Source organism: Opisthocomus hoazin, chromosome 9 (genome assembly GCF_030867145.1).
Source record: "Opisthocomus hoazin isolate bOpiHoa1 chromosome 9, bOpiHoa1.hap1, whole genome shotgun sequence".
In the NCBI taxonomy this organism is placed as follows: Eukaryota; Metazoa; Chordata; class Aves; order Opisthocomiformes; family Opisthocomidae; genus Opisthocomus; species Opisthocomus hoazin.
Window position 1 is genome coordinate 29973195 of NC_134422.1, and position 21687 is coordinate 29994881.

The window sequence follows — 21687 nt, forward strand, 5'->3', positions numbered from 1 at the left end:
TGGTCCTCACTACAGAATTTGGAAAGTTCTGTATCCTCATGTGTTTGCCTGACCTTTCAGAGGCAGTGTATGCCTGTTCCTCCCCTGAGCTCCAAACCAGCTAGCAAATGGCCTGCTCCAATCCAAAGGTGATGTTCTTATGTTAAGATTGATGTGTCCTTCGGAGAGCCCAGTACCATCCAAAAAAAGCTTCAAAGCTTGCTTTTCTGCAGGTCTGCCTTCAAAACACAAGCAAACATGTCCTGCAGCAACGCCAGTTACTGACTCATGAGAATATCCCTAAGTAATGGTCACACCCTCATTTCAAAGGCAATATATGGGGCCATTATCTGAGCAAACACAGTGCATGTCACTGAAAATCCGTTGATGATGATGCATTCTGGTTACTGTTGACTGCAGCCAGATACAGGATGGTGAGTAAGGGCTAAAACATTGGCCCTTCAGCTCTGTGGGTTTTTCTTTGTAAACAAGTCAGGGTTTCGTAAGAGCTCAAGCAAAATACGAAGAAAAGAAAAGCTAGAGGTGAGTCTTGGAAAAGAGGTGGGGAAATGAGGAGGAAAGAAAAGAAGAAGGAATAAAAAAACTTAAAAAGCATCCTCTGGGAGGAGGGGGACATCAGATTTTTAAAAGGGAAAAAATTAAGGATTTGAACAGTGCCAAGAGCTGCTCTTTGCATACGGGCAAAGATGTTTGTGTATAGGAGAGTTAATTCAGGTTTGAAAAAGTCCAAGAGTTACAGAGAAAGCTGAATTGTTTGATTGTTTTGAAACCTTCAAGGAGAAACATATAGGAAAACTATGGAAAAAAATATACTGCTAGAAATATTCTTTATATGCTGTGGGATGAGTGTGTGTGTGTTTGAAAACACTTATCATGTTATTATTTTAGTGTCCTCAATTTTATTGTTAAATGGGGTTAACATGTATGAATCTGAAACATTTCGAGATTTTATTTTTTAAGTAGCTTCTTCTCGTGTGATGTGACACTGCTACATGCCTCCTTCTAGTAAAAAATGTAGGATTCGAGAGGTAAGCTGTGTGTAGATCAAGGTTTGATAAAGTTACTCTTCATTAAAACAAATACCCTTTTGTGGAAATACAAGCAGTTTCAGCTCCTCTCATTTCCATACACCAATTGGTGTAGGCACGGTGTATTTTGTATACTTACAGTGGAAACTTAGTGCTAGAAGCAGAACAATTTTGATTTGCAGAATGTGGATGGGTGGTGTTTCCTCTACCTGTTCCCCTGCTCGCTGATCCCAAACGCGTGACTATCCCGTGCTAGCGCTGCCCACGGCGAGCAGAGCCAGCGCTCTCCAGCAGCGAGAGACCCCCGCAGCGGGCGTGCTGGAGGAGCTGCAGCCCGGGTCCTGCCCCGCGCTGCCCGCTGTGCGGGGCCTCCTTCCGCTGTCCCCGGCTGGGCTGGCCGCTGCAGCCTTGGCAAATATCCCCCCAACAGGGAGTTTCAGGAGTGGTCTGAGGCCGCGGTATATGCACGTCTTCAGCATCGATGACAGATTCTTTTATTTATGCATTTTGTTCATGTTATGGAATAGAGGCAATGGAAGGAGAGATTTGTTTTCTTGGTCTTAACTCAGAATACATTTACCATTAACCACTCCCCCCCAGCCTCTTCTGTAGTCTTCACTTGCCAGCTTTGACCATGTTTCCCATGGTGAGATTTCTCTTTGTTTTGTAATGAGGAGCAGGACTTCCAGGTTTTTCTGTGTCTTGCCACCAAAACCAATGTTACAGCCAGACTCGGCAGCTCCGATTGCAGCACACAATAATAACCATCCCACATGAGATTTAGATTAACTGCTTTTCTGTTTAGTTCCTGTAGCACCTCAACAGCATGGTCTGATTTACTGTTTTCACATAATCCATCATTAATTGTTTGAGTTAGGAAACTAGGTTCTTCTGTGGCAGATGGGGGGAGATGGGCTGCCCGACATTCAGAGTGGAGCTTTGCTTTCTCCAGCTGCAGCTATCTCACTTTATTTATCTGTTTTTTATTTTAAATGTGGTTTGTTTTTTCAAGCATGAGGATTTTGGAGAGCAATAATGCTTCTATTAGAGTGTTACCTTTGAGGCTGCTTTTAAGCGTGGAGGAAACTGAGTAGTAGTCACTAGCTGCAGCCCTCCAGCTCTGGTGGTGAGGGAGGAGAGGAGGAGTGGGTGTTTCAGCAGCAGGCACGGACCGTCTCCCCTTCCATTGGGGGAAGCTGCTGCAGTGGCTGCCAGAGGAAGCTTTTGGGCTTGTAAGGGCCAGCTCTGGCACCCACATGGCTCCTGTCAGTGGTGGCAGCCACAGGAATAGGAACCATATTCCCGGTGCTCTCCTTCCCCAGGTAGTGCAGGAGAGCAAGTAGAAGCAGCTCTCTGGGGAGTCAGAATTGCTGCCAGTGCTTGTGGAAGGGAGTAGAGATAGAGAGTTGCACGGAGGCAGGGGAGGCTGTCTCCCTCCCTCCCCCTGCATGAGAGATGGAGAAGCTCTGCGCCCCCTCTTCCCCGATCTGTCAGTCCTTTGCTACTTGTCTTCCCCCACCTAAAACATTTTGGTCCTGTCCTGCCCTCCTTCTCTTCTTTTTCCCCACAGCCTATTGAAATCTTCCCTGCCTCCCCCTGAAACTTGCACTGCCATTGCTGAATTGCATTTTACTACCCCGCAAATGAGAACACAATAAACTACTTTATCTCGATCATTTGGGCAGCAAAATGTAATTTGCTTGTGTTGCTGCAGATCTTTGAGCCAGCTCTGGTCTGGACACTTTTAGCACTTTGCAATCTAATCTGCTGAATATCTCAGATCCTCTTGCATTGGAAGAAAACAGTTTTTTAAGACAAAAAAAAAAGCCAGCTGTGTACTTATGCATGCACACACCCACAGTGATATACATGTCCTCATATATCTCTATATGTATGTATGTACATGTATAATAAATAAAAAATACATATAACACTTTGAAAGTCCACACCTAACTTGCTAATGTCAGCTACAGTTGATAGACAGCTAAGTCAGACTCTTTTTATAGTCCATTTCTAAAATGAAACCATAAATTTTAAAGCCAGGCTTCATCATTGCAGAGAAAAAAGCTTTTCCAGCCTATTGATGAAATACAACATTTGATAGGATTTATGAGGCCCAGATTCAGGAGGATCATTTGCAGAGCACTTAAAGCTGCTTTTACCTGCCCTTTGCCTTCTCTCCTCCCAAATACACATACCAAAAAAAGCCATTAGTAATGAAAAATTGTTAAGGAAGATTTTTCTAGATTCCATACAAATGTCAATTTGAGGGAGAGAAAGAGGAAGAAAACAATTTCAGGAGTTCTTACAGTAAAGGGGTCTAAATAGAGCCAGGCTTATTACATGAGAGGAATACTGACTTTTACTAATAAATACACAGTGTGATTATTTGCTGTAATACAGTCATTTGTAGTGTGTGGGTGTGTGTGTATTTTTAAGAGTACTGGATGGAATTTATTTTTTTTTCTACATTGAGTTATTCACAAACCAGCCGCCTAAAGTTAAAAATAAAAACGGTACTCAGCTTCTTGGTATCTTGATAAAGTTTCCTTCTGGCTTGTATTACCAGAGTGGTAATTTCAGAGGAAAAACATCTTCTGTAACTTGTGATCACAGTATCTGTCAAATGGTAGGAAATGAAGAAAACTGCCAGACAGTGTCAGATTTATTAACAGCTCTAAGAAAACCAAAATTAATGCATTTTCTCGTCTTTGATGGGTTGAAATGTCCATGTGTTGTACTTACCTTAATGGACAAGTGAAGGAAGTAGCACTCATCAATTAAGTCTCTCATTAAGCTGACTACAGCTTAATCTGGACCACATGCAGGAGGACTGTTTCCTTTCCAGCACTTTCTAGGCTGTCTCTCAAAGGTGTTGTGGTGGTTGTTCGGGAGTGCTCATCCTACAGATGCCAGGAGCAAGCCAGCTTCATGCTGCCTTCAGGAGGGCTCAGCCAGCCGCCGGACCATGGCGCATGCATCCGTGGGGCAGGGGGGACAGCCACACAAACCCAGGCTGCGCCAGTTGCATGAGCGGGGTTGCTGGCATGACTTCCATTGGAAGATTGTGTTTCCCTTGTTAATAACCAGCCTTCAACCATTTGGGTTGAAAATGCCTATGTAGGAGGTGTGCTGAAGCTGGATTTTTATGGAACATGATGACAGCTGTTTGGGGGGGCAGGAGGGGCTTGAGGGAGAAGACAAGGGGTTGTTTTGTCTGTGTAGAAAGTAAAAATAAGAAGCATATGATTCTTTCAATAAGAAGCTGTAGTCTTTCCATACGCTGGAATGGGGGCTTTATATTTAGGAAGGGAACACAGCCTAGTCTTGTACCAGACTGTGCCTTTTGCCACCCCTTGAACATTGACAATTTGACGAAGTTATAAGATTGAGAGTACTTCCCACACACATGATAGAAACTTGGCTGCTGACTTCACCAAAAGTGCTCGTCCTGAGCTGCCAGAGCCTAGACATGCTTCTCTAGTAGTAGGTTCTGGCTGCAGGGACCAGAGAAGTTCCTGGTGCATGAATGAAGGATGAGGTGAACAGGGTATGATCAGTGTCCCCTTGCCCTTACGCCTCACCTTCCAGGGAGGGAAAGAGCAAGCTAATTTGAATGCAGAAACCTAAGGAACGCCATGGACAGGCAGGACAAGAATGGGAACAGAGAAGAGGCAGAATGGCTGGAGCAGCCAGAGGAGGACTGCTGGGTCAGGACAGAATTGTGGGCAATACGGAGGTGCTTCAAAGTGGAGATGTTTACCAGTACTGCATGTTTAATGCTCTGTTGGTGTGTTAGACATGAGCACGCTCATTTGAAACAGTGCAGAAATGAAGAAGTGCTGTTGTGTGTCCCAGGCCACCTACAGCCTCAGCAGCAGACTGCTTTGTGAAATGCTGCTGGGAGATGGGTTTCAAGGAGTGCTGGAAGGAGAAATGCTGAGCTAGGTGCATCAGGAAAGATGTTTCTGTACTAGAGCAGCCTGTGGGACAGGGATATGCTTGTGTGGGAAGCCAGTAAATGGGTGGAGGAAATTGGCACCCTTGGCTGAAAGGTATAAAGGGAGAGACTTCCCAACATCAGGATGAGAACAGGGATTGAAGGGAGAAAGACAAAAATAGATGTGGAAGGATTTGTAAGGTGTGTCTCTAAACACGGGAGTTGAAACCATATGAGAGTTATTCTGCAGACAGAGATGGGCCTGAACCAGAACACTCACTTTAGCATTTCTGGGAGTTGCCACCCAAATACAGATAGTTAGCCTTGCTTTTCCTCTTCCAGGTTAAATACACCAGAAAATGATTGTGTGTAGTTTGAAGATTCCATCACTTTGTTTTTTCCATTTCAATTAACATTTTTCAGAACAATTACTGAAAAAGACTAGTGCTTTCCTTCAGTCTTCAACACCTGAAAATCAGCCCTGAATTCTCCAAGTGGAAAAGCAGGAGTAATTTCAGAGGTGCAGTGGAGCTGCAGCCATAAGAAGAAGGAGCTGGAAAACCTGTGCATGTCTGGAAGTCCAGGAGCTTCCATTGCCTGCATAATAAGAAGTAATAGTTACGCTGCTAACTTTAGGCCTCTCGGTTCAGAAATATGTCTCCAAAATGCAGTTCGGCTTGTAAAGTGTTTAGTTCTGTTGATGCAGAGCTTGTGATGAAAGCTAGTTGAAGGAATGTGCACTCCCCAGTCTTTTTGCGAATGCGAACACAACTGTGCTCTGAGGAGCCCAGCTGCGCGGGGGAGAGGTGCCCGAGGAGGGAGGCTGCTGGAAGGGTAGGCAGGGTGGCCTTGACGGCGGCAGAACTTTGCAAAATCCATCAACTGCTTCAGCATCTGGCAGGGTTTCTGTTGAGCAATAACCACAAGCTAAATTTGCCATATATAATTCCTGAGAGAAGCTAGTGGTAACTGATGTTTTGACTTTTGAGCGTGTTCCTGTGAAACCGCTCAGATCTCGGTTGTACTTTGGAAATACTGCCCTATCAGGGAACTAAAGTGTCTTTACCTTCAGGGTTGTCCCCTTGGTAAGATTGTCATAAAATTTTAGTCCCTTGCACTACTGTAGTGTAGAAATTACGATTAAGCCTGTTTCCCTTGCACATCTGTTAAATGCTTTATGTGTCATTTTAGTATGTATTCAGAAGAAGTGAACTCTGGAGTGTTATGTTGGAGTTAGGATGTTCCAAGGAGTGCGTACGGATTGTACTCCCCTCTGTGAGAAGCCCCATGCATTGTAAGAGTCATTCAAGCATGCTCAACGGTGCTTTCATTTTGCTGTACATTGCACTCACAGCTAATAAAATATGTTAGAAGTAATTTCATGTGTTGTCTTTGCTTTTCTTTAGCTTGTAGTTGGAACGCTAAATGCTTTCCTTATAAGGCTTACATGCTTCACCTTGCATGTGCCAGTGGCTTAATAAGAACATCTGCTGTCTCTCTGTAGCAAATCTGATGATTTTTCTATGCACGTATATTTAGTTGTATGTATAAATAGAATCCAGGCACTGTTAGATGCTTATGAAAGTGTACGTCAGATTGAAATGGTAACATACGAGGTTTTCTGCAGTTCCATTTATGAAGTATCAAGTTAAAAATGAAGCTGTGAAGTAGCCAGAAAACTTTTTATTTCTACAGCCAAAGGCATATGCTTGTACAGCCTAACTTAATTAGGTCTCTGATATATCCTTAGAATGGTCTGTATTTCAAGTGTTGTATCATTGTCTGCAAGTTGCTTTTTCGTTATGGTTGGGCTTCTACACAGCAGAATGCAGGAGAGCATTGCTCCAGATGTCTGGCTCCTTTCACCGATTTTGTTGCTGTCTACAGCAAAATTTGAGTTTTAGCTCTACAGTGCAAATTCCCTTTGAGTCTTTGGATGCCCTTAAACCGTGTAGTACTGGAATATGTGTAAATGTCTACAAAGTACAGTGATTGGAGTGGCTGGTTTAAGAGCAGCTATAAAACAGTTCCAGCTGGAGTGCATTCTTGAGGTAAGCTCAAAATACACTCCAAATTGTCAGCACACTACTCAGGAAAAACACAAGAAACAAATCATCTTTAGTGTGCTTTGCTTCCCTTAATGCACATAAGGATAGTGTAAATAGAAGCCGGTCAGTTTTCAACGGTTTGTGTGAAATTGTCTGTAGGTTTTGCTTCCGTACTTCAGCCTTTGTGAATAAATGCGTCACACTGGGCTGTAAGTATACCTGTGCGTATTTCTGTGGACATAACGCCTTCTATGTTTCAGTAAGTATTGTGTATCTGTCCATTAATATTTATATGGAACTGAGGGCTTTGGTTCTTGCAATTTTTAATAAACATTGATGGTGTTACTAGTTTATACAGAGTATTCAATATGCTCCATCAAAATGGCAGCTCTAATTAGGTTCCTTGAATTAGCTAATGGATTTTGAGAAAGATAGCTTACAAAGCTCTTACAGCTGTCCAAGATATTCCTGCCATGGCAGAAAGACAAAAGGCCGCTGGAAGCTACAGACTTTAAAGCTTCAGAAATGCAGCTGACAGTTAAAAAAGATGAATTACGTTTGTATTTTTTTCCCCGTAAAAGTCCTAATGCTGGATTAATGTTACCCTCATAGTGACCATTCATTAAAAACACCCCAAATAGCCAACTTTATATTAAGGATGAGTTTTGACTGTGAGATCTGTGCTTTTCCCTGATGCTTTGCACATGGTATAAATTAATTTTTTTTTTTTTTAATGTAAACTATATCTGTAACATGATTACAGACACAGAGACTTTTTTTTGAGTTGAGGTTGAGATTTCTACCTCATTTCTGGCTAGGCCAGGTGTTAGGAAAACAAACCACACAGAGCATTAGTTGCTGCCATTCTGCCAGTGGCACAGATTGCGTGTGTCTTACGAAGAGCAGGATATAGTCTGTAGTGTGAAACTTGGAGAGGTAATTTCTGGGAGAAAACGGATAGTTACTCTGGGCTTTGTAGTTTTCAACAAAATATGTTTTAGAACATGGGCAGCAGCATCTACTGTGAGCGAATTCTTAGATCCTCCATTCTTCCCTCACAAGGGAGCGCAGAAATTAAGACTGCACTGAATTGTCGCCTTCTCTCCCTCCTGCCTTTGCTTTGTGTGTGCTAAAGAGAAGTCCTGAGGGACTCTTGAATGGCTAATTCATTGGAAGTCTGTAAAGTACTTATTATCTCAGCTTTAGCGATAAGTTTGTTAAACTGTAGTGCAAAAAGCAATAGTCTGCAAGTGAAAGAAACCTAGCTGCCAGTTGCAGGCAGGTGTGATAGCCATTAAGAAATAGAGCTACGTTTCCACACAAGTTTAGCATTCAGCATTTGCTTTGTTGAATTGTTAAAGCTGCTGAAAATGGAGTTTGGAGAGCTGAATATCTGCTCTGTGTTGATGTGACCTATCTATTGTAAATATGCCAGCTGCTTTACATCAGTAAAGTAAAATACCCCCTCCCAAGCCATGTTGTAATACAAAGTGCCAAAAAAGGCAATTTAAGTACTTTGCCGTGTAAATCCAGAAGAAATTACCTTGGAGAAAAGGCCCTCAATTATGCCTCACACGTGACTTCTGCATGATGGATAAAAGGCATAATTGATATCATCTTCAGTGAAGAAACCAGAAACTGTTGCATTGTCTAGAGGCTACTGAAAATACCAGGAAAATCTGTTTTTCATTATTTTCATTGTGTATTGTTTATAGAGAGTTTGGTTGTTGTCAGCAGCCGAGCCCCTAATCTCCCTGCTTTCCTAGCCCTTCGGAGACACGTGCACATCTCGGATCAACAAGACAGCAGTAAACTGGTCACATGCCAGAAACAGACATTGCCATTAACCAGCCTGAACTGTAAGGCATCTTTTTTTGTATTATTAGTTAAAATCTGATGATTGCCTTCCTTGATGAGGTACAATACATTGAGCAGAAAAAAAGGAAAAAAATGTATTTTCTTTGAAGTAAACATGACAAGCTGGCAATAAGCAAGAAAATGTCTCCTTTTTTTCTTTCCTTCCTACTGGGTTGCAAACAGCAAACATCCTGTTTCTGTTAGAGTAGCACATACCATGTCTGCTGTTACGGTGAAGTTAAATCTCAGCATGCCAATTTTGTTTCTGTAAAGCAACAAATTAGGCTACACCTCCCGTTATTTCTGGCCAGCTGTAGTCAACTATAAGTTATAAAGGAGAGTAATGGAGATGAGAAGTGGCCTGGAAAAGATGGTGCTCATCTGCATGTCTAGGCCATCTGTCGTGACAAACAGGAAAAGGTGTTGCATGTCATGTGAAAGGAGGGAAGCATAAAAGGATGCTTTATGTCGAGCCACTGAGAGGTATTTTATAAACAGTTCGGAAAAACTGAAAGTGATACAGATCTGTTGGTCTCAATCTTCAAACCATTCTTTTTGGGGCTTCTGTAAACATATTATGAGCTATTTGGGGAAAGAAAAGGTTAATGACAGTGCTAATACATATCATGCAAGGCTCTCTTTCCTTCCTTCTTCCTAATGAGTCTGTAGGAACCTAAGAATATCATCTTCTTTCTTTCCAGTAAACCCCTAATGTCAGGAGGTCAGTTGTGATGTTACAGGGTCAATAGGACTCAATTTACATCCAGGCAAATGATAGTCATGTGCTGCCTAGGAGTCTCTGACCTTTTGAACAGAAGTGGTTGTACTGCTTTTATGTTAGCCTAAAGAATTGAAAGGTGACAGTGTATGTTCCCCTGAAGCACGGGACAACTTTTTAAAATATTGTAAAGCAGATTAAGACTCGTGGACTTTAGTATACAAGTTCAAATAATCTCAAATAAACATAAACAGATTCTTGAGTGTAGTTTGTTTTCCTGCAGTTTATTTATGATCCTTGATTTTGTATGTATTTGTGGACATACAGATAGAGAGAAACATATTCATCTAATGCTTCTTATGTCAGCCCATATACACAGACCCTCTCAAGATAGTCCTGTCTGAATGGACCTGGGCTCAAAATCTTCCTCCTGGTTGCTTTGTACAGGTTTCCAAAACAAATGTCCTACTGGGGCCGCTCTTCATTGATAAAAACGGTAATTGTGTATATGTACGGTATATTCCTGCCCAGAGCAAGACAGCAAGCGGTGTGGAGACCAGTAAAACCATTTGCATGGTTCCAGTAGCTAGAAAGATACCCATCTTAATTTGAGTCCTCAGCATGCGGTGTGTAGCCAAAACCCAGGCTGACTCTGGCTGAACATCAGAGACAATTCCTGAGCCTGCAAGGCAATATCGGTGGTGTCAACAAGGTATTTCTGACAAGTCTTTCATTGCGGTATCATTCATTTACTCAAGTGCATATGAAAACAACAGATGTTCATTTCTTTCTAAACTCTCTTTCTCTTGGTGGTTGACAAAAATGAAAGCTGAAATATTGTAGAATTATGTTCTTATCATTGATTTCCTTTTTATCGCTTCCCGCCATTGTTTTTATTCCCTGTCCCTATTGAGGTTGCAGAAATATCTTCATAAGCAGTGTAATACTTCAGGGTAGAAAGACAAGGGCTGGAACGAAAAGAGTAAGGTACTCAAATATTTATTTGTTAGAACTTCAAAATGAAAGTTCTATCCTAAGTGAAAGATACCCTTACGTGCTCTGTTGGACTCCTTATACTGTGTATCTTTGCAGACCACCGTTCCTTTCAGTAAATGAAGTTAGTTTTCTTTTATAGCAGATTGCGAATGGAAGATTGTCCATTCTCTTGAGTCTGTGAATCATGTTTTGTCTTGGATTTGTTTGTTAATGGAAAATTCACTAAAATAATCGGTTTTCTTTTTCTTTTTTTTTTTTTTTAACTTGGAAGCATCAGTTGTTTGTTTAGAGGCTGATAGTCAGCTGAGTGAAGTCAGCGTTTGAAAGAAGTGGCTGGCAAAAATGCCCTGTGCAATATTAATGTGTTTAGGAAAACCACTGGAAACAAAATGTTTATTGCCTCTTTAAATGTATGTTTATGTACAGCTTTAAGTGGTTCATCTTACTCTGTACGTGCAACACTTGTTTTTAATTTTGTGTTATCTAGAGAGCTGCAGTAAGAAGTCACTAATTTAAAAAATGATATTTTTAACCTGAAAGATTGAAATCCAGCTTAGCGACTTGGAGGAAGAACAGACGGGAGATCTTACTGTGCAAAACCTGAGCCATGTGTATTAAATACTGATTGCAATGTTTTGATTCTTAGGAAAAAATAAATTATCTGTCGTATTAGGTATATAATGCTATTGCTATGGTGCTTGTTCATCTGTCTCTTCAGAGATGATGGGCTGAAGTTTCACAGTCATATTTTACGTAACATAGCTTGAAGCTAAGTCTGTGCCAAATTATGGTTTGCTTTTTGTTTTGGGGTACCTGTTCCAGCTGTCTCGGTTGAGTGGCTGTTGCGTAACAGGTCCGTTTACAGTTGCAGTGGGCAAGGTGGAACCTGTATGGTGCTGCTGAGAGTTTGAGGCACAGGGCAGAAGATGGTGATTTGTGGTGGTTGTTTGCCTAGCTGGTAGTACAGCCCCAGCAACATGGGTTAGAACGATTGTGCAGACTTTTTTTTTTTCTTTCTCCCAGGCCAGAAGAAAGCTTTGGTTTATAAGGATTGTATCTAGCAAAACTACAGAATGGCTGGCAGGAATGTGCTTTTTCCTCTATTAAATGTTCATATAAGATTATTTATTATTTAATTTTTCTATTTCCCCAAAAAATCCTTGCAGCGTGTGCAGCTTATTTGAAGAGCTGTTGAACTTCTCTAGAGATTGTTTGTGGCATGAGATTTTAGACAGGTTTTGTTACTGTTGTTTGAAATCAGCATCTGAGTCTTCATGGAACTCTTTGTAAAGTTTCTCAGAGATTTTTCCCCTACCTAGATGTTGTTTAAAACTAGCCTAGGAAGTTGCAGGTTCTATCCCAGTATCAGCTGCTTCTGAATTGGTCTCCTTACATGTAGCACATTTTTAGGAAATCGTTGTGAAGTCAATCCCAAAATGTAGAGTGGATGATTCTCTTACAGTCTTGTCATGGCAACAGAGAAGTCCGTGGGCAGATTCAACGTTAGAGCCTAGGAACACGTGGTGGTGGAGGGGAATGGCTAATGTGTGGTTGCGCGGCTCTCTGAAGAGCGTATAGTGGAGGGAGCCATGCCAGGGAACTGAATTTTGCACAAAATTGTAGATGAGCACTGTAATATTTGTATCTCCTCAAGAAAGGAGCACTACATTAAATGTAAAGCTACTGTAAAAGAAATCTATCTGCTGTACTTACTAGGCTTGGTGAAAAGCTTCAGTAAGTCTCCTTAATATAAATTGACTTTGATTGGAGTATTGTTTTTATATTCTTCTGTAAGTTCAGGTTCTTTTTCGGTATAGTAATGTATCCAAAACATTTGAACTGGTATTCGTCTGCTGTTTCCCTGTCTGAGAACTGCTATCTGATCAAACCAATATTTTTTAATTATGTATTTATAGGCAGATGGGAGAATAGTTTACAGTCAATGTATGATCTTCTGTGCAAATCTGGGAAAATTGTGTTGTGTTTTTTTTAATATTGCCTTATCAGTTTCTTTTTTTTATTACTGATGACTTCATTCTGTTTGAATTCAATGCTTCAGTTTCTTTGGGGTAAACTAATAGATTATGTATGCGATATTTGCACAGTGCTGATTGAATTCATCTGGTGAGTTTGAATGTGGTTCATATATTCACATAATTGTCAGGAGCCAACTTGAAATTCAGAGCTGTTTCATGAGCATTGCACAGGGCATCATATTCATCTCACATTACTCAGGAGTGGGTAAAACTTTCATAGAAAGCTATAGATATGCAGCTCTCTCAAAAGCCAATGTCTTTTACATTTGTGCCTATAAACAGTGAAGAGAAAAAAGAAAAGATCCGTGGAGTTTCAGCTGTTTCCTGAAAAAATGAAGCTGTTGTACCGACCGACCTGTTGCCCCTACCTTTCTAACAAATTCTGAACCTGATGGCCATTTTTGACCAGACTGGACAGGTGATTCGATGTTCAAAAGATACTGGATCTCTAAGTTTCATCAAAACAAACAGCCTGCTGGAGAGGCCCAGATGAATGCCCTTGCTGGGGAGAAACGCTGCTGTGTGAACTCAGTCCCATTATCGGACACCAGAGAACCCGCAGGAGAGAAGCGCAGGAAATCAGACTTCACGGAGCTGCTTGTTTCCACAGAGATTATGCTTGTGTTTTCACACTAATCCAGATGGATAACTTTCCATGTGCTGCTATTTTTCGTTCAAACGTTCCTACTCATTCTCATGGTTAGGGTTTGTACTTTAATATGACATGGCAGAGGTCTGCTGAAGAAAAAGCTGCCAGGCTGATCAGCTTCATCTCTGCAGCTCCTGCTTCCACTTGCTGGTTAGATGGGTTTAAGCAGAAAGAAGTTCACCTACAGGAGATCTGCAGTAAGTGGAGCACAGGCTGCTGTTACTGCCTCTTACAATATAAATCTCAGATTTCATTTTAAAAAGGAAAAATGAGACCTGTATGGTATTTTCAGATTGCCTTTTCAGCCAAAATACCCGGAGGTGGAAAGTGGGTATGCGGCCATTAGGCCATTGGTGGCAGCTGCTAATATGGTTTGCAGAGAGCTGTGGGGGGACAGATTGGATGAAATAAAACTAGACTCTTTGCCTATATTTCAGCATTTCCCTCTCTTAGCTATTACTGTTTTGGGTAATGATGTTGACAAAGCAACAGGGACAACACTTTGGGCCTTATCTGTATGTTAGCAGCCCTAATTAAACACTTTATCTGTACTTACAAGTAAAGTCAGGGGATTTCACAGGTATTGTATTGCTCATGAGCTGTGGACCAAGCTTCACTGTTCTAAGTGATAGCCCCCATTAGCTAGTCCTCAATTCTAGTGTTTTCCGAACTGGAAATGGTTCTCTACTATTTGACAAGAATTCATGCAAGGAACAGAGGTATTTGTCTGTGGAAGGACTCAAGGGGAAAAGGGAATGTACTTTTTTTTTTCTCAATCACAGAGTTTGTGCAAGCTTTCTGCACTGTCTTGGCAAATCATGAGAAAAATTTCATGTGGTCTGGAAGAGTTCAGTAAGTCAGCCAGAGAAGCTTGAAACCTCCGGGACTTTGTAGAGTAGAGGGGCTGGATAACTTAGGATCCAGGGAATGCAAGTAACTTAAGTGTTTGATTTTTCATGGGAACATGCTGATGCTGCAAGTAAACAATACCAATTCTGGCTGTGTATTCAGTTGCATTTGCACCCTACATGGAATTTCCCTTCATTGGTAATTAATTGCCAACCAATCTAGGTTGTTAGTGGATACTAGAAACTACTTACTATTGAACTGATAGGTTCATGTCCAGTCCTTTTTATGTATTTTCCAAATTCAGTTTGCTATGCAAATCCTATAAAAGGCTTTGCTAGATTCTGGCATACTCATGGTGGAGTGCAGTGTGACAAGATGCTCCAGAGTCTGTGCTCATGTGAATAAATCTGTATCTCTGTAGTCCATTGTTGGTGAGTTAGGGTTAAGGTTGTAGATTAAGAGATATATGATGATGTGCTGCAATAACAATGGTCTGAGTTTAGCAGCGGCCACAAATAAATTCTACAACAATTCCCTGTGAATGCTACTGAGCCATATAATCAGTGTTCACCCCGGTGCTGTGTAGAGCAGGGCTGGAAATAGCTGCGGGAAATTTTAATTTACTTATTTTCAATATGGCTATATTTTTTTAAATTCTTAGGCATTTTCAGGATATCTTTTTTGATCCTTCCAGGTGTAGCTTGAGCTTCCACAGTTGTACAAGTCCAGCTGTAAGGTTTTAGAAGGCTCGCCAGGGTCAAAATCCGCAATGACAGTCATGTGTTTAACTTGACAAATTAGACAACTCCACTAAATTTACCACGGCAGTTTGCAGTTTATGCAGTTCAGTATAGGAGTGAGTCTTTGTGGATTACTACATGGGTTACTGTTTAATTACCACTTTAAAAAAATGGTGTCAAGATTTAATAGCATGCTTTCCGATCTCTGTAGCCTCCCCTGTATTTTCATGGCTGATATTTTAGTTCTTCATATAATTTGGAGGGAGGTTGTTTTTTATGAGACAAAACTTCTTTCTGTGCTTCTCTGTGAATATAGACTATTCTTTACCTTGAACAAATGTAATTTTAGGGAAATTCCACATTTAGCGTGGGAGCAAAAAGAAACATTTTTCTGGCAGCTTATCGTCATCATCATCATTATTATTAAAATATGATAGCCATTTATAGCTGCTCATAGGAATGTTAAAAGTTTCCTTGTGCTCCCCCATCTGTCTGCATGCATCTGTTGTCTCTTGTCTTGTACTGGAATTGTTAAGTTCTTTGGACAGGGACAGCCTTTTTTAAAAATGGGGATCAAGTTCACAATTAGCAGCTTTATAAATACAAGCAAAAATAAGGGTGATACGGGCCAGTGAGCACGACACAAGTCAGGAGAATCAAACATTTGTAATCCATTTGTTTCAGGTGTGGCAATTCTGTGTGTTGGCTCATGTGGGTACCCAGTAAGTTTTAGATATGTGTGTACGTAACAGTTTCATTTAGCATTTTTTATTTTTCTCAGTGGCTGCGTAGGTGGTGGGAATGCTGATCGTATCCAGAAGTTACGGAAGGAGTACCATCAGGCCAGGCGAGAAGGCTTACCTTTCTATGAGGATGACGAAGGAAGAACACAGCCGTCTGATTACGACCAGCGTTGGGTAGGTCCACAGTGTCAGGAAAAGTGCTTTTGCAGCGTTCAGTGTTAGCAGAAGGTGCCGATTTGTTTGTGTTTTCCAGAAATCCTGTATCAGCTTAACATGAATTTAAGGGGTTTGTAGGAATGGAGAAAGCCTTAATGCCAGCCCACCAAAGAAAACATTAATAACATGAAAGCTTGGCTAAAAATAACTCATCTGTTCGCTGTGTTTGATTTAGGCCCAGGTTTCCTCTCTTTAGGCCCTAGATACACAGTCATTGCCAAACTTTGTCACGTGTGGTGGCATCAAGGCTTGTCAGCAGGATTTATGGTACTCTGGCAGTTCATCCAGTGAGTCCTTCGGTTAACAAGAGCATTAGAACAGCAGACTCTCACTGTGCTTAGCTGAAAAGCGAGAGAGGGGATATAGCGGGATGTCTACTCCTGCCCATCCTTCTGCACGCTGGACAGTAGCAATATGGCCATGATACATCCTCAGTAGCTTTTATAAGGTGAAAAGTGGAATAATTTGCTCCTCTCCCATCAAAGGATCTTAAAATATTCTACCAACACTATAGAACTGCTACAGACATGCTGTATTACCTATTTTACATCTAGGAGTCACACGACACAGAGAAGTATTGTCTAACCCACTACTGAAGAGTAACCTATAGCAGAACCAGAGATTAAATTGAGTGCTGAATTTTTGAATGCGTTAAGTAAATGAACCAGCTGTAGTCTGTGGGATCACAACTTGGCACTTAAGAGCTCCACCTGAGCAGGTTTCAGAGTTGGACTCTTTCTTTAGAAGTAATTATAATCAACCAGCATTCAAAAATGTAACTTTGATAAGATGCCATTTGTGCTAAATTTGAAATTTTAGTTTAAAAAGAGACAGAATTATGGTAAAATCTTCATAATCTAAATACACCTGAAGTTTGAAGTAGCATTGTTGGTTTTAATGACCTCCAAACTATCAGTGTGCATGCTGAAGTGAAATCTTCAATGGTTGGGGTTGTAGTAAAAAAAAAATCCTAACCAAGACTAGACTTTATTGCATTCACAGAGAGACAGAGTTAAAAGGGGTGTTTTTTTACATAAATTTTCATATGTATTTGTTCATTAACCCCAAAAATATTATTGTATGTATTATTCTGATTCAGTTAACAAAAGTGTCACCTTCAGCACAGTAGTTCTTTCCTTAGAGCAGTTGACTTTAATCTACTGCCTTAAATTTTGTGACCCAAATCTGGGAATCTGTGTAGCTGCCATTCTTCTTCTGAATAGCTTTTGTAAACTAAAATGAGAATACGTCTCAAATGTGTCTTTCTGTTGAAATGGCTTGTTAAGTGTCCTGACAGAGGCCCCAGACTGGGCCATGGTACCTCTTCAGCAGCTTGACGATTTCTACTTCTTATCTGAAACTGATAAAGCTTTATTGATCCTCAGAGGAGGCTGAGATTTATGGTCCAGTGTAGTTTCCTAAGATTCACAAAGGTTTCTTCTAAGGTAATCCTTTTTAAGCCTTTCCTATTAGGTATAATGCCCAGAGATTACTGATTTCCAAAGCTTTGGTTTTCCTGTGAGGTAAGTTGCCCTTAATCAGAGCTCCTGAAAGGGAGCTTTAAGTATTCAGTCTTGAACTGATTAATAATAGTGGCACCGCAATTGTTTCTTTTTGTCCTTTCAATGCAGAATATTTTCAAATGTTTTTGTTGGGAGGAATGGCAGTCTGCTCAAAGATCAGAGTTTACTTTGAGGGCTTTAATACTCTGAAGTTTGTTGCTGCAGCAGTTGCTCTTGTTGAACTGGTTTACAAATTTCAAAGACTTCTGGTCTCTTCACTGCAACAACACCATCCATTGATCCATCCAGCCTTGCTTTCACAGGCACTGTCTTTCAATCTGGAAAATACTGTGGCCCCAGCTTGCTCTCTTTTGACTCCTGGCTGAAATTTCTACTCTGATGTGTAGTTTCACTGTTAAAAGACGTACGTTACATCAATCCATTCAGACAGAAAATAAGAAACAAAAATAGAATGAAAATATTAAAAAGAAAATAAATGTCTCCGGAGATAAATGCCAGGAGAGTCCTGAAGATAATTTTATAAGCAATGTAGTCTTTCCCACCTCGGGCTGCTGACCCTCAGCAGTGCTGTGGTAACACAGATTGAACAGCAGCCGATTTTTTTTCCACCTGTAAGCATCAGTGAAGAGACATGCTGATGACTAATTGCATAATTGTAAATAAATAAAAACTAATCTTCAGGATGTCAGGTCTTACTTTAAAGAGTCAACAGACAGCTGAAGAGGAGGATAACCTTCTGGTAGAATTTTTCTTCCTTGCCACAGGAGGTTATGGGACCAGGCAAGCTTCAGCTGGAAAGGAGATGCTGGGTTTCCGTATGTATTTTTAATACTCGATTAGTTCTTTCAATGCTTATGTCAGTCAGCTGTTTTACCTAAGCCAGCTTTCCTATAAGATGTCTTTCTAATGTACACCAGCTGCTGTAATCACTTCAAACCATCTCATGAAACATGCAGATAAGTTGGGAAATAACAGAGGATAATTTGAGAAGACACTATCCTGTCGCAAATCAACAGCCTCAGAAATGGACCCTGGGTCTTGTCGTCCAAAACAGTATCTGAGAAATTTTCTATCTGATAAAGCTGACATTGACAAGTGGCCTTTAGCTGACACTGTAATGGGGCAGAATTTCTAATAGAAGGGGTATTTCTAACAATCTACTTTTTTTAAAGTGGGATAAATCAAGTTAAAGTGCAGAGCCGGCTGAAAAGCTAGCATTGTAAGGGAAAATGATCTCATGACAGGCAATTGGGATCCATAAATGTTTTAAAAATAAGGTCAAAAATTCATTTTAAATAGGCCTGCTATTCTCTCATCATCCGTTCCTCCCCCCTGCATCCATTTTCCAGTTCTCCTCTGTTCTCATCTGTTGCTGGATGAATTTTTTGCTCTCTTGCGCCTTCATTCTGCTTTCCCGTCCCAACAGTCCGTTCTTTTTCTTTTTGTAAGTAACTGAATAATTCAGTTTAGTGTGTCTTCATAAACAGACACATGTATATAGCGCTGTCTGTGCTGCATAGCCAGATCCTTTGAAATTCTCTTCTAGTTCCTTTGTGCTTTGGTTTATTGTTGAGTTTTGCATCCTTTGGACTCCTCCTGCCACCCCCCTTTCAGGTTTATATCTAGGATAAATGATAAGCCATATTCTATAGGGCGAATCGCAAAGCTGAAAGTAAACCTCTGCTAGTTAACCGAAGGACAGGCTGATGATAAGAATAAATATTGTCTAGGAAAATGAATGCCTGTTGTTAGTGTAACGTGAGATTTACCCTAAAATTTTCTGACAGCTAGGGTGTATTGGGAAGTATCAGTGCAAGACAGAGTTTAAGCATGTGCATACACACTCATGTCTTAGGGGGACTTCAGATAGTAAAAGCGCTCATGAACATATGCTGTACAAACCTAATCCGAGTCTGCAGAAAGAGGCATAATATGTTTATGTAGTATTATCATGTGCTACAGTATCAGTCAGAACCTGGGAGAACTATGTAAGCAATAAGCTGCAGGAACTGAGCCAGGCTCCCTAGGAGTTGGAGGGCTTTTTCGTGGGGCACTCTGTTTCAGGGCTTTAGAGTCACAGGCTAATAACAGATCATGAGAAATAGAGATGGAGCTGTCAAGACAAAGCCATGAAGTTAGCATCTCCGTTTGTATTTAGGGGCATTTAAATAATGAGGAATTAATCATCTATTTGAGGATTCACTTGGATGGTCGTACACGCTTTGTACAAACCCAGTTACTTAAAACATCAGTTCTTCAGGGTGGCAGTAAATCCTTGAAACTATCTTTTCAATGTGTGTTCAAGGAGCGTGTGTAACACCAGCCACATTGCAAATAGTTCTTCACTGGTTAGTGACCACATCAGCTTCACTGTACCAAACCTTGTGTTATGTGGTTCTAAAAGCCGTTTTCTTATTTGCGGATCAGATTTGCAAGCTGAGAAATAACCTAAATATAGAAGAAAACCTGTCCCTGGATACTAGCTGTGAACATTTCGATTGAAACAAATCTGTAATGTACTGAGTTTTGTCAGTTCCCAGTTCAGAGTATGAAGGAAGAATCATGCCTGTGTGTGTTAAAGGCCAAGTACTTCATTGTGTGCCTGGCAGGGATCCAAGCTCAGAAATCAACCAGAACAAAAAAACGAATGTTAAGAACTGCATTATTTTTCCATAATGTGTCAAAGGGTTCTACGTTTGCTTCAGGATGAATGAGGAGCTGTTTGTGCTTTTCATGATCAATTAATTCCAGGTTCAGGATGTTGCATTTCAAATAGGTTAGATTCCCAGAACGCACAGACATTTGTGTTGGACCATGGTTAGAAACCAAAATTCCAACTTCTAGAATAATAACATTCCTGTCTTCTAGCTCAATGGGAGAAGCTGACAATTTTATGTACTATGTGAAACCATATAGCAGAAACTGCTGTGAGTTCCAGACTTTCAGAGCCCACAGGCTATTAGTTTAAAACATTGAATTTTTTATTTTTTTTTTAAAAAGGCAGTTACTTACAGTATAACTGCTTTGAAAACCATGGATTGGAAGTATTTGTGTGTATGTTATTAAAATATTAATTAAGAGAGTAGGTAAATCATTTTATTAGGATGTATGATTAACTTACTAATCAAGAACTTTATATGGTCACTACTTATCTCTGTACAACGAAGGTTTCAGATTGGGGTGTATTCTAAAGAGCTGTTCAAACTAAGCAGAGAGATTTTGAGATTTACAGGCTGGCTTTTGAAAGTAGGTTTGGGGGGAAATTGTTTTGGAGAAATCCCTGCCAAACCTCTTGTGAAAAATAAACTATTCCAAATGGCACATGCAAGGAGATCTAAATTCAATTCCATTAATACTGGTAATAAAGAGTGACTCTTATAACTTGCTTGGAGTCTTTCCTACTTACACAAAGATTGAATTTGGCATAGATTGTCTGAACCAGAGCAGAGTCTGAAATGCTCATGTCTTCATGCTAACACTATGTACACACTCCTACTTACCAAGGGAGACAGTTCTGGTGCCATATGTCGTCTTATCAAAGCCCACTGGTACCGTTTATACACTACAATATTACATGAATTCCAGAAATGCATCATGCCATCTATTCCACAAGGTACCTTGTCACACAGCTGCTTTTTGTTATGTTTCAGTGCAGGGGAGTGATTCTGAAGAGGACAAAGACTAAGCATTTCTCTTACTTCATACAAGCAGTTGAAGGAAATCAGACAAAAACATGTGGTGCTGGCGGGCTGTGGCCATCCTTGCAGGCTTGCTGAACTGAGAGGTTCCACATTAACGCATGTGCCAGCAGTTGTGTCCCTTGCAGTTAGGAGAGGTTCTTCTGATGTTGCCCAAGCAAAGAACTTGAGTGGGGCATCACAGAGATCATGACAGCTCCCAGAGATCATGTTGATATGATATGAAAGGCCCTAGAGGTTTTCTGTTGTATATATTTTTCCTAATTTGCCAATGTGTTTCGGGAGGCAAGAAACAAACCTCTGACTTGTAATTATATTGATGAGGGAAGTTTGTGAACAGGTAATCCATGCTATATAGTACACTGAACGGTTACTGCATTTGTGCACATGGACAGGCCACAGCTCTGCAGCTTTTACCCTTTGGGGCACAGTTGAATGGACACAGAAATAGCCTGTTCAGAGCTAGGCTGTGATCTGCCTTCACTGCAGTTCTGAGTAGCACAGTGGCTGGGTCTTTGCCACCTGCTTTGGTTTTGGCAAGCTTCTGCCAGTATAGGCTTTAGCAGTTTTCTGTCTACTTGTAGATCATTCTATACATAGGTGACTGTGTGGCCGCTTTCCCCGGGCATGTGTGTGCACTCTGTCA

At 40.8% G+C, this 21687-nt stretch overlaps 1 protein-coding gene across 5 annotated transcripts in view; it reads left to right on the plus strand.

Moving 5' to 3' along the window:
• PARD3B (par-3 family cell polarity regulator beta) overlaps positions 1-21687 on the plus strand; it is a 433237-nt gene that overhangs the window by 367353 nt on the left and 44197 nt on the right. For 3 of the 5 annotated variants that reach the window (XM_075430672.1, XM_075430673.1, XM_075430674.1), the window contains one exon: positions 15643-15778. The exons of 1 other annotated variant lie outside the window; for it this stretch is intronic. In XM_075430672.1, the coding sequence (XP_075286787.1) occupies positions 15643-15778 (136 nt within the window). Of the gene's footprint in view, positions 1-15642; positions 15779-21687 lie in introns of those variants that run through there. One more of the 5 variants, XM_075430675.1, reaches the window with a different exon arrangement.